The sequence below is a fragment of the Cynoglossus semilaevis genome, chromosome 18, assembly GCF_000523025.1.
Source record: "Cynoglossus semilaevis isolate Cse_v1.0 chromosome 18, Cse_v1.0, whole genome shotgun sequence".
NCBI classification, from domain to species: domain Eukaryota; kingdom Metazoa; phylum Chordata; class Actinopteri; order Pleuronectiformes; family Cynoglossidae; genus Cynoglossus; species Cynoglossus semilaevis.
The window spans coordinates 7,364,403-7,379,747 of record NC_024324.1 but is presented as its reverse complement, the minus strand read 5'-3'; the positions used below and the strand labels follow the sequence as shown (position 1 = coordinate 7,379,747).

Genomic DNA, 15,345 nt, shown 5'->3' with positions numbered 1-15,345 from the left:
ATCTCTCTCCCCGTGGCCGTCTTTTGCTCGTTTCTTTATGTTTCCTATTCCGTCACTTTATTGTGCCGTATTTTCTCCTTCCTCTCTAATGTCACAACTGGCAAATTAGACCTCAGTAACTTATTACAACGTCTTTCTCCTGTCTTATAGCCGAAGACCGTCCAGTCTGCTTTTATTTTATACTCTGGATTATTGCAGCTGTTACGCACACAGGCAGACTTGGGAGATGCACACAGTCGATCGCGTAATGAAAAAAAAAAAAAAAAGGTTTTATTCATGTCAAGACTTGAGCATTTGTTCTCCGACCAGGCGACAAAAGCTGGGCTTGACTATTAAGTCAATTTACTGGTACACAACAGTATCCAGACTTTTAATGACTATCTAAACAAAAACTCCCTGACACTAATTCACTGCTGACTCCCAGGCTATGTTTTGCACCATTGCCTAAGCATCTATGCCCATGTCTTCCTCATTGATTGACTGATTTATTTCACCACTCATGCTTGAAATAGAATTCAATCCTTCATCAACGCCGAAGATTGGGAACTCACTGGACGCACTGGCTTTGTTTTCTTCTCGGTTCGTGTGTGTGTGTGTGTTCGGTCAAGTTAGTCCAGTTGAGTCTATTCTTATTTGTATAGTCCAATTCACAAAATACACTTTGCCCTAAAGAAAGTTGTTTTTTTATGCAGTCTGGAAACTCCATTTTAACATATTGTAAAGAAAACTTTGGCAGATTCAGACTCAGAACATGCAGCTGTCGGCCGCCGCTCCGGACAGAGGGTCAAAGGGAATGTTGGGTGAGACAGCACAGGTGGGAGAAAAGAGCAGTAGGAAAAGGGTGAGACCAGGAGCAGATATACGACACAATGCAATAATATATTATGCAAGCAATACAGAAGTAATTGCAAAGGTTATAAGAAGCATCTGATGCAGAATTGTTATTGTGGTAAATTAGATTTCTCTCTCTCTCTCTCTCTCTCTCTCCCTCTCTCCCTCTCTCTGTATGTGCATGTTCCACCATGCATTTGTAAGGGTCGACTGACTGCAGCTCTAACTTAACTCCAAAAAGAAAGACAAAGTATGCTTCTGGCTTTCTCATACATTTCGCCCTGTCTTTCCACACATCCCTCCCACTCCCTTTCTTCCACTGCTCCAATGCAATCGCTCATCCTCTTAAGGGAGCACAGGAGCATGCAGTGGAAATAACTGAGCCAATAAAGACACTGCCAGGATCCATCCACTCCCTGCCCCTCACAAAGGTACTGAGGAAATGAATAAGTAGCAATAGATCTGAAGAGGGCAAGCGTGGAAAAAGAGAGAAAATTCTACTATTAATACGTCTGCGGTTGTGGGTAGGAGAGGTGAATGAGTGAAGAATGCGTGAGTGTGTGGACGAGGACGACGTGGAATGATGATAAAGTGCCCCAGACACTGAAGTAGAGTTTATGTTGGGAACATACTGTATGATTGATGCACCCTTCTACACCTTGATGCCACCGTCCACCAGTTACATGTGATGTGGCTGCTTTGTTTTTCTTTTCACAACAAGTTCAGCTACAGTACTGAGATAGTAGTATCCCCCCGCAAGTACTTATCAAGCTTTTCAGCCTAATTTCAAGTAGAGAAGCTAGCGGAGTTCAAACAGAGAGGAGGAAGTGTTGCTCTGCTAGCACTGGGCAGATAATAAGGGCAGGAAGAGCCGAGCTGTAGCCGAACAGAGGGTGAAGCAAAATGTTCTGCTCCTGACAGAATAAAGCTGGTAAGAGCGAGGCCTCGCGTCTCGTAAATCATGGAATGTATTCAGACCACCATACGATGCCGCTTGACTAGCTCATTGATCCTCCTTTTCATAGATGCTCCCCTGCTGTGAACTGGAACACAGCCAAACCCACCCACTGTGCACAATATGTGTGATTATAATTGATTACACCATCCCATTCACACCCTCACATATGCAGTGAGTGTTTATGCATGCACCAGAGATGACTGGTAAAAGTTAGACCCCTCTAACCAGGTCAAATTCTGGAGCTCGAGGCTTTCTTTGACTCCTTGTTCAACAATCCCAAAGGTGATCTGATATGTGACCCGGTGTTGTCACGTCAAGATTCTGCATTTCATGATGGCGTTTAGCGTAAAAAATCCTTCACAGCAATCAATTCCTCTGAATGCAATTTGTTTATACGATAAGGCACTTATGATGGCATCTCTCCGGGTTGTCATTACAACTTAGTTCCACCAGGCTTGGATATGAATGGCTGGTGCGCATGTGAACTGGAGCATTTACATCAATTCTCATTGAGACTGTGGTCGCATGAAACTGTGTGGCCTGATTTCCTGGCTGGCACAGAGGAGCTGTGAAGAACTGGAAGAGAAGACAAATCTGTTACCCGCACGTAGCTCCAGGGAGTCCACTGGAACAGCATCCTTTCATGTATAATAGAGCGACTCTCAAAATAATGTATCTTTCTTGTCAGTGCTTTCACACACTCGCACGCAGACGTTCTGTTTTTTCTTCTAAAGGGGCGTGTTGAGTGATTGTTATTCGCGTTTTTGTACAGTGGGAAACGCCGTTGACATTTTCACCGACGGCGACTGTAAAGTTTATCGTTCCATTTGTGCCTGATGATGCATTTGAGGCGCCTGATTTGTCAAACTTGAGAGATAGTACATTAACATATTCACAGCGGAATTCGTGAATCAATATTTGTCCAACAGTCAGGCTAAAAAGAATACAGCTCAGCTCACGGGCCAATCATAGCACAGGTCTAATGTGACCCACAACTTTCTTCCTAAAATAATTATTTATGTTTTATTTATAGTACAGATAATTAATGATCTGTTACAAAGTGTAATTAATAAACTATTCAAGTCCGGGTCGCAATTTCTCCCGAGTTTTCCACAAGCGCCAGCTGTCAGCGAAACAGCTTATGTCGAAGACAGGCCAGATTCTTCATGCGTTTTATTTGGGACACGACACAGTGGCATTTGTTTGGGTTTTTTTAAGTAATAATTTATGGTGTTTTTAAAAGTTCAGATTAGTGTCTCTTCTCTATGTGCTCACAGATTAACAGGCCAGTATTGGTGCTTTTTAGTATATACAGAAACACTTTTGAGGTCCCATTTTACAGAGTCCTATGAATGCCTTGGTCCATGTTGTGTCATGTCACGAATTGTTTGAAAAATACATTCTTATATCTCTTTTTTTATTAATAACATATTTCACAAACAACACTTTCTATGTTCTTACAGTCATACGGCCAGAAAAACAGCTGTTGCGTCAATGTGCTTCGGTAGATCAGCTCACAAATTAATGAGATTTGAAGAATAACATTCACTACTGAAAAGGAAAAAAAAAACAGACAAATACAATAACAGGAAAAGGTCACATTGGTCAAGGAGAGCGATGTTTTGATTCAAGAATTCAAGGATTTTTATTGTCAGTCCTCGCATGAAAAAACACGGCCTAACAGAAATGACAAACAGTGGTGAAACAGTTCAATAAGAGAGTAATAAATATAGAATGTAAACAAGTAGAGAAGTACTTTAAAAAGAAGCAACTATGTGTGGATTGTGTGGTTCAGAAAAATGTCCAGGTTGAATGGAAACGCGTCCATGTGTAAGAATCAGTTGTGTTTTTGACCAGAAACATGGTGCTGTCATGCTCCACCAGAGCCCAGCAGTCTCACAGACTCTATGAAGAAACTCTGGTGGTTCCAGCCTGATGCTCTGCAGCCTTTTATTTGATCGAATTACTGAACCCAAGTCTGATTTTTAATTCGAACCTAAAATGATCAAAGCTCTGAAGCAGGTTCTGATCAAGCTCCATCTGTTTTATTTTCCCTTGAAGAAGAAAAACTTGATTTCAGGAATTCTCAACTTCATGACACACTCAATGCAACATGGTTACTTCTGTGCAGGATAAATCTACAACAACACCTTTAAACCTCACCATGTCTACACCTTTGTCTAACAGAAACACCACAGTAACCGGTTTAAGGTAAATGGTCAAAGGTTCTGACCTTTTCTTTATTTACTTACAGTAATGTCAATAGAAGTGACTGCCTTTTTATAAACATGTGTATACAGTATAGAGTGTACACTCCTGTAGCACTGAAGCCACAGAGTTACACAGTATCTATCTATCGATCTGTCTATCCATATCTAAAAATATATTCAGCTGATAAACACAGTCTAAAGGGTGTCGGTATCCTGAGTAGATCCCAGAGAAAGAGTGGTAAATTCAAGTCATCTGTCACTAAATACATGGATCTCTCTATACCTAAAGCTCAATCACAAGCTTAAAATGAACTGGTGCACTCTGACAAAAAACTACTAGTTCAAAGGCTGCAGCACAAAATGGATTGTAAAATGCACATTTTATTCAAATTTAAAGTCTGCATTTGTGAATACAAGTCAAATGTCAGTGAGCCTTTACCAAACAGCAAAAATTTAAATCGCATTAGCTTCCACTTCACACTGTTTTACTTTTAGTCCTCTAATTTATTCCATGCTATTTTGCTGGCGAGTAGTCAGAAGTGAATATTTACATATAAAGTATTATGTAAAATATGGCGCGTACACACACGTACACATGCAAATTGGCTGGGGTCACAGAGGTCGCATAGAGATCGGCGTGAAATTAGGAGGTTGTCGACAGGACAGCTGCAGAGGTCACTGACACCGTGTGGGCATTTCCTACATTTCTTTTTTTACTTGAAGCGTCCTTGTTGAGATGTAGCGGGTTGTTGTCGCACCTGTCTTCTTTTTATTATTCTCCTCTCTCGTCTGTCCAACAGGTGGGGGTCCAGGTCAACGAGAGAGTGAAAGATTACCCACTCAGCCGATGTTCTGACATGTGATGTGAGATGTGAAGACCCCGCGGCCCACGGCAGCCCACGGCGGCTCAAGCCTGCGTAAATCAAATCAAATTGATATTTATTTCCCTGCTAAACTATTTACTTACTGACAATAAAGGTGAAATTTATGCAGCCATTAAGACAAACATTTCTGAACGGTCAGGGACTGCAGCCGGGGCCATTTTATGGATCAGAAGCAATAAAAGCCAGTGCTCAAACAATATGGAAGCTGCAGACCTGGACTTCAATCACAAGGTAAGTATGATAAGTTACTTCATTAATTTTAATGGAGTAAATTCTTCTTCATAATGCAGCAAGGCCGGAATAATTTGTAGTAGGAGTGCTCGTGCAAAGCCATCTACCTTTGGTTGTTTATTCATCTTCTACTGCTTAATCCTTTCCAAGGTTGAGGCTGTGAGAGGGGGTGAGGGGAGGGGGTGAGGGGAGCAATCAGGGGGCGAATGGCAAATACCCATGGTGAATATAGAGTGAAGAACAAACTTGTCAATCATACAAATAAACTTGGAAGATCATCTTTTGCCGAAGGTGCTCGATTGGGACGCCGTAAAGCAGGAGCACCAACCGCTCCCCCACTGTGCGTCCTCTCCTACCAGTCTCCTATCAGGAGACTGTAGTTTAAAACAATATAGAAGTGAGAGCAGAGGCAGAAGGTGATGGTGGTTGAGCAGGAGATAAGGACCCAGATAAGTTTCGTGGAAAGATTACAAAGAACTGCTGGGGTTTATTTTCTGAACACTGGTGGTTTCACTGAGGGATCTCCCAGAGGTAGGAGGTGAGGGGGGAGGGGGGGGGGTCATACAGAAAAGATAGGGAGAGAAAACAGACATGGAGGAGATAGAGACAAAAAAAGTAATGAGAAACTGAGAAGGAGAGAGGAACCAAGAGAAAGCAAAGAGTAGGTGAAGGAGGGACATTTGGGAATTGGCTTGTGTAGAGAGAGAGAAAAAGAGAGGGAGGGAGAGGGAGAGTTAGGGAGTGAGAGAGGGGAGGGGAAAAGTTGGACACGGACAATCTCCAACAAACTTTTTTTCCTTCTTCTTTTCTTCCACCGTGGAAGAAGTGTTGAGAAGAAAAACAAGTCAAAGGGCTGAGAAAGAGCACACTGGATTTTAATTGCGTTCTTATCACCGGACAAATTCTCCTGTTCAGTGTCTGGATACACACAAACACCTTCTGCACGGATTAATGTGGACGCATGTTTGTGGAGTTGTCAATAGTTAAAGGTACGTTTTTATGGACTTCTGTGGTCGGTGTTAGACGAATAAAAGTGAAAGAGTGCATGAAGTTTCTGGACTGAAACTTAGTGGTGGAAGTTTCTGCAGGAGGTTTATATTTCAATTCCGGGCGTCTATAGAATCTAGAGGAATACATGTATTATTTCAACACTGAATGAAGCAAAAGTCGCTGCAAGTTCATTACTGAACACAAACTCTGATCCGCTGGGATGATTGTTGTAATGAAGGAAATGAAGTTTGACACACTCACGTAATGTGACATCATTTGAGTTGTTACATAGTGAATGTAAAATGTATATTCTATTAACATGCTGTCAGATTACAGGAAAAAAAGAGAGTATATTTATAGTAGTTAAAGTACCTTTGTAGTATAGGTGCAGTTCTAGGCAGGAGTGATGCTGATTTTCCTGAGCCTGGGCCAGGATTTAATGTATCACTAATGTGGTTGAGTCTCTACTTGTACTCAGTGCGGTTTTTATTTTATTCCATTGACATGCAAAAGTCCTAACCTCACCCCCTTCCCCCTCCCGCACCCCATGACCCCAGTCCCACACACCAGACGCACACTCCCCTCCAGGGCTGTAGTTTCTTTTTTATGGTATAACTGATACCTTATAATTATAATTAACAGAAGTCACATCTGAGTAACACAGGTCTGAGATCAGTTTCCACCAACCTGGATAATCCTTTTTTTTTTACATAGGACAGAGAGGAATGTGTTAAAGAGGAAGTTTGGATGGCCCTATAGACACATCTGCTTTCCTCATTATTCAGCCATCTCATGTTTGCTGGCTTTTGCATGCTGTCCACAGCACTCTCTCTCCCCCTCCACCACAAACAAGAACCAGTACTTTATCTGTTTTGTTTTGCTTTGCTTTGCACACTTCCATACAGATTTAAATACAGGTTAATGCTGCAAAAAATGACTTTTATAAAACCAATCCTCCCGTACTGCTCATTTCAGGAGCATTTTCTCCTTTTAGCCATAATGTGCAAAAAGAAACAGCAGCCCTGACTTTAAATAAACATAATGTTTCTGGTGTATCTGCAGATGTGATGTGTACATTCTTGCTCCTAGTCTCGGGCTGTTGTTGGGCCTGCAGCCAATTGTGTCCTCAGTGCGCTTGAAGAAAGTTATGTCTTCCATTTGACTTTAAGCTTGTTTTTATTTTGCTTTAGTTGTGAAGTGAGTACAGGGCTATCAGTAATATAGAGCCAAGCTGAAGGAAAGCAGCAGGTCATTTGCCTGCAGAAGACTGACATGACTATGCATAGCACAGCCCGCAGCCAACTAGCTCACATCTTCACCGTGGAATACATTTCACATAATTTCTGTGCATCAGTGCAACAAAAATGTTAGCTGGAGTTTTTCCTGTCATTTCTCTCACAAATAGCCCTAGTAATAGTCTTAATGCCGCCCTCACCCAGGACAATTGACGCCCTAATAAATCAAATTTAATTGAAATTTATTTATTATAATTTATTTTATTTTATGCAGTGTTTCTTTAGCTTGTAGCTAAGGGAGCTGCCTAAAATGAATGCAGATGTGTGTTTTGTCAACATTCAGTCTCTGCTGGCCAGTCTGAAATGTCCATATGTATAAATGCAATGTCTGGCCATTTGGTCCCCCTTTTAGTGCATGTGTGATCTTTCTTTAGACCAGTGGTTCGGGGGGGGGGGGGGTTGTTCAAAGATAGCACAAAGGTATTGCCATTGGGGGCAAGGCAAAGCAAACAAACTCAGTTTCCATATTTTTTATACTTATACTTTATCAGTAGCTGAGTAGGAAAAATTACTTTTGTTTGAATTTATTGACTCAAGGTGGATGTCAGTCTGGGTGGAAATACAGTGTGTGTTTTTTAAAGTTCATTAGAGTTCAGAGTTTTGAAGTAACAGCTGTGAAATGAGGAGGCTGACTGGGCTCAGGGACTCAAACACGGCTGGGAGTAAACAGTGTTTAATAATGTGGGAGATGATCAAAAGTAAAAAGTTCTCTAAATAACAGTCAGCAGATCAGACAGTGGTCGAAGCAAGGCTGAAGTACAAAAGGGTTATGACCACGTGGAGATCACTGGGAAAATAACATTTAGTACTGAGAAGCTGATTTAGCAAAGCAGAGCAAAAAATCTGGCAACCCAGGGGGGGTTCCTGAAGGGAAGCAAAACCACACAGGTGGAGGTAATTAGCTGGCCACACTGGAGAGAGACACAGCAGGCATGGAGGCAACAGGTAGAAAGTGAATAACCTGAATTAAATAGAAACACGATAAAACACATACTAAACTGAAAATATTAGGAGCTAAAGATACACCTGAACATGGGGCGGGGCTTCACAGGGCTGGTGCAGAAAAGTTTGTGAACCACAGCTTTAGCTCAAACACTGCATTGAGACTTCACTACTAGTCGAATTGTTCTGTCTGTTTTTAGCAATCACATCACTGTAATTTGTACTGTATCTGTGGTTTGTCTGTTAATGTAAGCATTTGCTTTGCATTTCACTGGTATTACTGTTTTAGGTGCACTGTTTTAGTCATTTTGATATGCTAAGGTGGTCAAGCAGTGGATGGTTTGTGGCCTTGCAACAACAAATGTCATGCTTCATTGCAAAACAGCATAAAAAGCAAAAAACAAACAAATGCAATCAGTGTTTATTTAACAGAAATTCAACATGGGTTTGGGTTTAAAGTTGCACAACATTTATGTTTGATATTTTGCCTGCTTGTTTGTCTGGAAAGCTGTTAATTTGTTTAACTGACCACAGTGTGACTACTGTGGGCAACAAGAAACCAATGGAGACAGGAAGTTTGTAATAGAATGCCAGCCTACTGTATCTTCCTGTTCACTTATTATGCCAGTACATGTAGGTTAGTGATGAATTTGCTATGAAAGGAAGCTCTCTGAGTATTTGTTGATGGTGTGGACCACTGAGGATGTTTTCCTGGCCTAGTAAAGACATCATATTTAGATGGAATGTGGGTTACATTGTAGAGTAGAGTGAGCTGTCAGTCAATCTCTGTGCTGGATAAGACTGCAAGAAAAGGGAACCACCAAACATTACAGTGTGTATAGCTCAGCTCGGTTGTACCTAAAACTCACTACACTGTGGGTCGAGTCAACACTGTTGAATGCTATGTAATTATCAGTGGCTCAAAAGCATTTATTTTATCAAATGAAATGACATGTTCCATTCAAATTTGTTATTGTCTCTTTCCTCACACACTTATGTCGGTGTTGTTCACTAAGCAGTGGCAATAATGATGAAATGGGTAACAACAAAAATTGCAAATCCCTCAGCAGAAATGTTCTCTATTATTCAGGACAATATCAGTGCCAATGTTGTTGCCGCATTCTCGCTGTAAAAGGGCTGGAACTAATAGTCGCTGTGGAAAATGTAACTAGGAAATAGGCAAAAACACCTGGGAAGAGGAATGACTTTTGGAAGAGCGCTTTATCTCAAACTGCAGCACGCTAGAAAATGGAGTGCATATTATCATGGATGATGTGGGTTACCACCTTTGTCAGGCTTTCTGTGCTGTGAAACATTCAAATCCATCATTGTTTTCCTTCCTGTTTTGGCACTGAACCGGGCGGCCTGATCGGTCTGCTTTGGAAGGCTAACTGCCAGAACGTTGGTTAAGTCCGGTGTCCAATATGGTCTTGTTTTTATCTGCTGTAGTCAGCTGGGTGGTCACTTAGCTGTGGACGGAGAGGAAAAGAAAAGAAGGTGAGACGTCTGCAGCAAGTCATAATAGGAAGCAAATTAAATTTCTTTGGGTTTTTTTTCCAGATAATACAATTCTGCATTTTTGCCTGTTATCACTGGGCTGTGATACATAAAAAGACACCTGATGAGAGGATGAAAGGATATTTTTTCAAGTAAAAGCAACAACACCATTAGTGAGTACTTTTAAGGAAGCTGCTGACTCACGCTTCTGTTGCCAGTCAATCCCAAGCCCATGATTTCCCTCAGCACATTGTTTTGGAACAACACACCGCAGGCAGTCGGGTTTAGTGTAGTATTCACACCGTGTCCTCCACTGGGAAGGAGCGCCACATTGTGAACCCCCAGGGGAACGTAGGGATCGCTCCTCCTGAAAGACGAGACAGGTGTGTGTGCAGATACGCAGTCTGCTCGCCTGTATGCTCGCCCAGGGGGGGCTATGCTATAACTGCAGACTTATGGGGTCCTCACACATGCTGAGGGGCAAGTCCAGGTCACGTGGGATGAGTTCTTGCAAGTCGGTGTGGGTGGTGCGTTCGCAGATGCATTCTTATGTTTGTGTATATGAATAAGGGGTTGCAGTAAAGCTGAGGTACTGTGGAGACTGGATATAATAGTTATTCTGATGTGGCAAGCTTTTCGATTGTGTTTGAACGTCCCTCCCTTTGCACACACACACAGAGTGTGTGCGTGTGCATGTGTGCGCCTGTTGTTAGGCCACGTGGAAGCATCTGGTGCAACATAGCTGTAGCTCTAATGGAATCATCCCCAGATGTGTTTGTGTTTTGCCCCCACTGTCTGTCTCTAGACTAACAAGTCTGCATGTGAATCACTTCACTTTCATATGCAGGCAGTGTTTCTGCAGCAGATTTTAACAGCAGGTATTGTTTGGTATCTCTCCTAGATGTTGGCTGTTTGTGTGTTTGTGTGCGTGTGTAATAAAGTGTCCTGTGCACTGAGCATTATCCAAGTCAAACGCCACGCAGATGGATCATGATGACTGTGATTAAACCTTATAGAGTTACACTCACTAACGAAGGCCATTCCAGGGTTAATTTGTATGCAGCTAACAGAGTCCATCTCACGCCACATAATTAACAGCTATGAGTGACTGATAAATATACATCAATGTCTGATTAGCAATCAAGTTCAATCTCCTGCTGTTGTTCGGGTAAAGAGTGGAGCATCATGCGGGCAGAGTACAAATAGTACTTGATGTTTGTTAACTTTTTTTTTCTTTTTCTGTTTGCTACTCTGTCAGCTGGTGTCTGAGGTGAGGTCTTCACAGAGGAGTGGAACCATGTGGCTTCTATTCTCCTCTCTGACTCTGCTGGCGATCGGCTTCGGAACATGTGATGAGGCGGTGCCTGAGCCAGGTGAGTTCAGGATCAGAAGAATGTGGTTGTCAGCAGCAGCAGTGAGGTTATTTTGCTTAAAATAAGTTCACAGTATGCTGAAGTTTAATAATTGTTGCTTTTTTTGAGGTTTGTGAGCTCACCTCACTATTTGCCTCAGCACGACCAATTGGATAAAATGTTGCCAAAAACAGTTAATCTAAAGCAAATATTTACTTATATATATTTTTTGACAGAAAAGAAAACAAATGCATTTTGCATTTTTTAAATTAAAAGTTACTGCAGTGTTTCTCAAAGTGTGGGGCAGGCCCCACTTTTGTCACAACTGTATTTTTATTTCTTCTTTTTCAACTTTGTGCTATCTGATGTTATTGATTCATTATAAAATACTGTATGATGTTGTGTTTGTTTATTATATTTGAAATGTGTCAAGATTTTTGTTGGGGCATGTGGGGCCTTTGAGAACCACTGGGTTAATGTGACCTTTTCAACAGATTGCAGTTGTTTAAATCACTTACTAAACTGAATGTCTGTGTTCAGCTGTATGTTCAGCCCAATGTTACATTAGACCATAATTACAGTTTACACAGTTGCCACCGGTGGCTGTGTGGCTAGGCTGTGGCAAGAAGGCGTGTGTGTTTACTGTGTGTGGTTGGGTTCCTCTTCAACAGACATCAATTATCCAGTCATATGTGAAATGTATAGGAGGCCGTCTGCAGACTGGTGGCATCGCCTTTGGTTGTTGTTTTGGTAAAGAATGCATACAGGTTGTGGCTATGTGTGTTAGAAAAACAGATGTCCAGGAAATAGAGAGGCAGCAGCTTAAAGGGCTCTTCTTCCTTTTGCTCCTTTTTGTTGTTTTGTCATTACTCCCACAGTCCCAGCGTCAGTGTGTTCTCCAGGGTCTGTGCAATATCAATTAGGGCCCAACAATCTGCCGTTGAGATTGTTGGGAGAGCGATGTCAGAGAAGGGGGGGGGGGGGTCTCTCCTGGGACCCCTTTTCAAAGCTCTGCAGATGAGGCTGAGTCTTCTGAGTCTTCTGCCCCAGCGGGTGGAAAAGAGTGTTTTCTCTAATGCGGCTAAAATACTGTTTTTGTGTGTGTGTGTGTGTGTGTTTTCACACAGGAAACACACACACTCACACATGCTCCATCACACTGTATCTATTTCTCCGACTCATCCAAATCTGTACTTACTGGTAATTTGCTGACATTACAGCAGGAAAGCAGGTTGAAGTGAAACTGGTGTAGTGGAGTCAAGCTGGATGATTACGCTGCACTTCTGCAGCGCATCTGCCGGAGACTAAAAAATAAGTCAAATGAAATGGCTGAAATGCCTTGCTTTTAGCAAAGCATTGCTGATGTCAGTGTCAGTGCACTACAGACCACACCATGGATTTATGTATTGGTGCGTTTGATTTCCTGCTTTCCTTCATCTACAGCTAAACTAAGTTGTTTGTGAAGGGCTACAGCAAGAAGACACTTATCAGCATATGAAAGGTGAGAGGGTCCGTCCAAAATATTTCAGACCCATCATCAGTTATCACTTCATGTTTTATTAAATATAGAACGGCAAGCGGTAATCTGCTGAAATATGCCCTTTATTTTTAAAGAGCCATACTAGCATTTTAGCCAGTGGGGCAATAATCATTCTTCTCTGTGGGAATAAAAGGTTCGATTACGTTGCATTGATAGTGTGTTTCTCTGCACGAGCCACGGATAATATATGCTTTTATTATTGTTATTATTACATTACACATTGTTAATACCAGGGTTGGAGAATGCACACTTCAGTGACTAACAGGCAGTAATTATGAAATCCCAATTGCAAAAACAGAGGGCTAATTTCCTCAGAAGTATAAAAGGCTAAACAAAGTCTAATATTACATGTAGTATCAGGACAAAAACATTACATTTTTGGGACGATGCATAGAGAAATATTCAAGTAAATTACAACTTCAGATCTCAGTGTGGATGTAACCACACAAACATTGCTTAAAATGTAATTAACTTTTAGAATAAGTATCTAAGGATGATTTGCGAACCTGTACTTTAGCCACACAATTGAGCCGTGGAATGAAGCAGTCGGTTCTGTGTTTTTTCAATGTTTTTTTTATTCAGAATGATAGAAAATACAAAGTTCTATAAACTCTCTTTATAGATCTGGTTTGGCAAAAATGCACCCATTGAACTTTGGATATTTAATCTTGTTGCTCATTATATTTGCAGAATGTTGTATCTCAATGCTGGAGTGCAATATGAAAGTCCTGTGGGCACCATCAGGGCAGAACATGGTGTTTTGCTCTTATTTGGAAGTTTTCAGCATCACTGATAAGGAATGATTTCCAGTCAGACAGTTAAACTTCAATCACTCCAATGTTACTGCTTCATGAACAAACCTGTCCTACCTCTGCCTTTGCTTTCCACAGGAAAAAAAAAGGAAGCTCGGTCTGACCTACTTGCAGAAACATTTGCTTGTTATTAAAGAATGCAGTGTCAAGTCCGATCTCAACCCCGGTGCATTCAGCGTAGGTGTTTATTTTAGATGCCTGTGCACGTTCAACAGATGGTCAAACTAACTCCCACTGACCACGTCTGTGTGCAGAGTTTGCAACAAAGAGGAATTAGGTCAAACCTTGGAATCTCTGAAGAGAAGAGTGCTTTTTTACGTCCTTTGTAACTGTTCATGACATGAACACAGTCAGCGTCTGTGTGTGTGTGTGTGTGTGTGTGTGTCTGTCAGAAGCCTATGAGGGGAAAATGAGACAATCTGTCTCCAAAGTAGGGTATTTTAAGTCTTTCCATGTTTCTGTACAGCAGTTTAATCGCTGGAAAACATCCAGGAATGTTCTCTGTTCCCCCTTCTTTCATGGCGAGGGCAAGCGAGACACAAAGCGGAGAAGTTAATTCCTCCTTGTTTTAGTGTATTGCCTATTCCTGGCAGTAAATAGTCTGAGACAGTGGGGGTCACCAGGGTGCGCTAGGCCCTCAGAACATTGGTGGAAAGAAGTAAATAAAATGCAAAAAATATATGTATAAATATCTATATTACCTTTAGCATTGTCGAATTATCACGTTTCCAATGACACCTGAAAGCACCTTGTGTGACAGCTGCAACTTTGGTGTGAGTGAATAGTCAATATAACCAAGAAAATGCCTTGTAAAAGTTGATGACTCTTTAGAAATTCTGAACCATTGTCTGTTTGTCTGCAGCCAGAGGCTTTTGGTGTTTGTTGGCCCTTGGCATGGAAAGGTTTGGGACCCCTGGACCCTAAGATAGTTGTAAAATAGACTTGGAATGGTTGTTTGATTTTGAGATGTAAATTGTTTTGTCACCACTGCATTTACATGTTCCTCTAAAAGACACTCGATTTGCTAGTATGCTAGTATTTGCATGTTGTAATAATGTGCGATTACTCCTGTTACATCCCACAGGAATCGTGTCCTGATTCACCCTTAAACCGCATCTAGAATTAGCTGTGCTAACTATAGCACTGTTGAAATCATAATGGTTAAATGTATGAAAGCACGGTTCTACTTTCCTCCTTGCTTTTGTATTTAAGAGCCAAGTGTCATTCTAAATTACACTGTGTCTGTGGTGAGGCAATAAACGGAATAGGATGACTGAGTAACATCATGATGCTGCTGCTGCTGCTGCTGGAGGAGGAGGTGTTTATTGTGTACTGTTATTACCGCAAATGTAAAAGGAAAAAGCAATGACTGAAATAAAAGGACGATCAGATTCAGAGGTTAAAAGGTTTCGACAGCAGTTGTTCTCAAACTTTTAACACTGCACCAACTCCAGAACTTTTGACTGTTGTACTTCAGCTCATGCCTACCCTGTCTCTCTGAGTACAAATTACAACTAGATGTATCAAAGTACCACCGGAGGTACACATACCGTAGTTTGAGAACCACTTTTCTACAGCAGTACAGTCAACCTGTAGGGTGTTTTGCACACTGCAGGCTGTCCCTGGTGTCTGGTGATATTTTATATGGTTTACATTTAAGAAGATATTACGCTGACTGGTTTTCGCAGTACCCCATAACTGCAGGCACTGCAAAAATGCACATCTCTAGTATCAGGGACCTATAGAACACAAAAGAATTATATTTTTCATAAAATGTACCTGGGGATGCACTGTAAATTTCAC

The 15,345-nt window shown here is 41.5% G+C and overlaps 1 protein-coding gene and 1 long non-coding RNA gene across 5 annotated transcripts in view; both read left to right on the top strand.

The window, feature by feature from the left end:
- Positions 1–3,450: 3,450 nt before the first annotated feature.
- LOC112488562 (uncharacterized) lies at positions 3,451–5,112 on the top strand. Its single transcript, XR_003052780.1, has 3 exons — positions 3,451–4,000; positions 4,800–4,916; positions 5,023–5,112. It is a non-coding gene; the product is annotated as an uncharacterized LOC112488562 (long non-coding RNA).
- A 745-nt stretch (positions 5,113–5,857) lies between these two features.
- The window catches only part of col16a1 (collagen, type XVI, alpha 1), a 58,950-nt gene continuing 49,462 nt past the window's right edge, over positions 5,858–15,345 (top strand). For 2 of the 4 annotated variants that reach the window (XM_025065398.1, XM_008331423.3), the window contains exons 1-2: positions 5,858–6,103; positions 11,097–11,211. In XM_025065398.1, coding sequence (XP_024921166.1) covers positions 11,136–11,211 — 76 coding nt within the window. In that variant the 5' untranslated portion in view covers positions 5,858–6,103; positions 11,097–11,135. Of the gene's footprint in view, positions 6,104–7,936; positions 8,345–11,096; positions 11,212–15,345 lie in introns of those variants that run through there. The other 2 variants (XM_008331425.3, XM_008331424.3) reach the window with 2 other exon arrangements.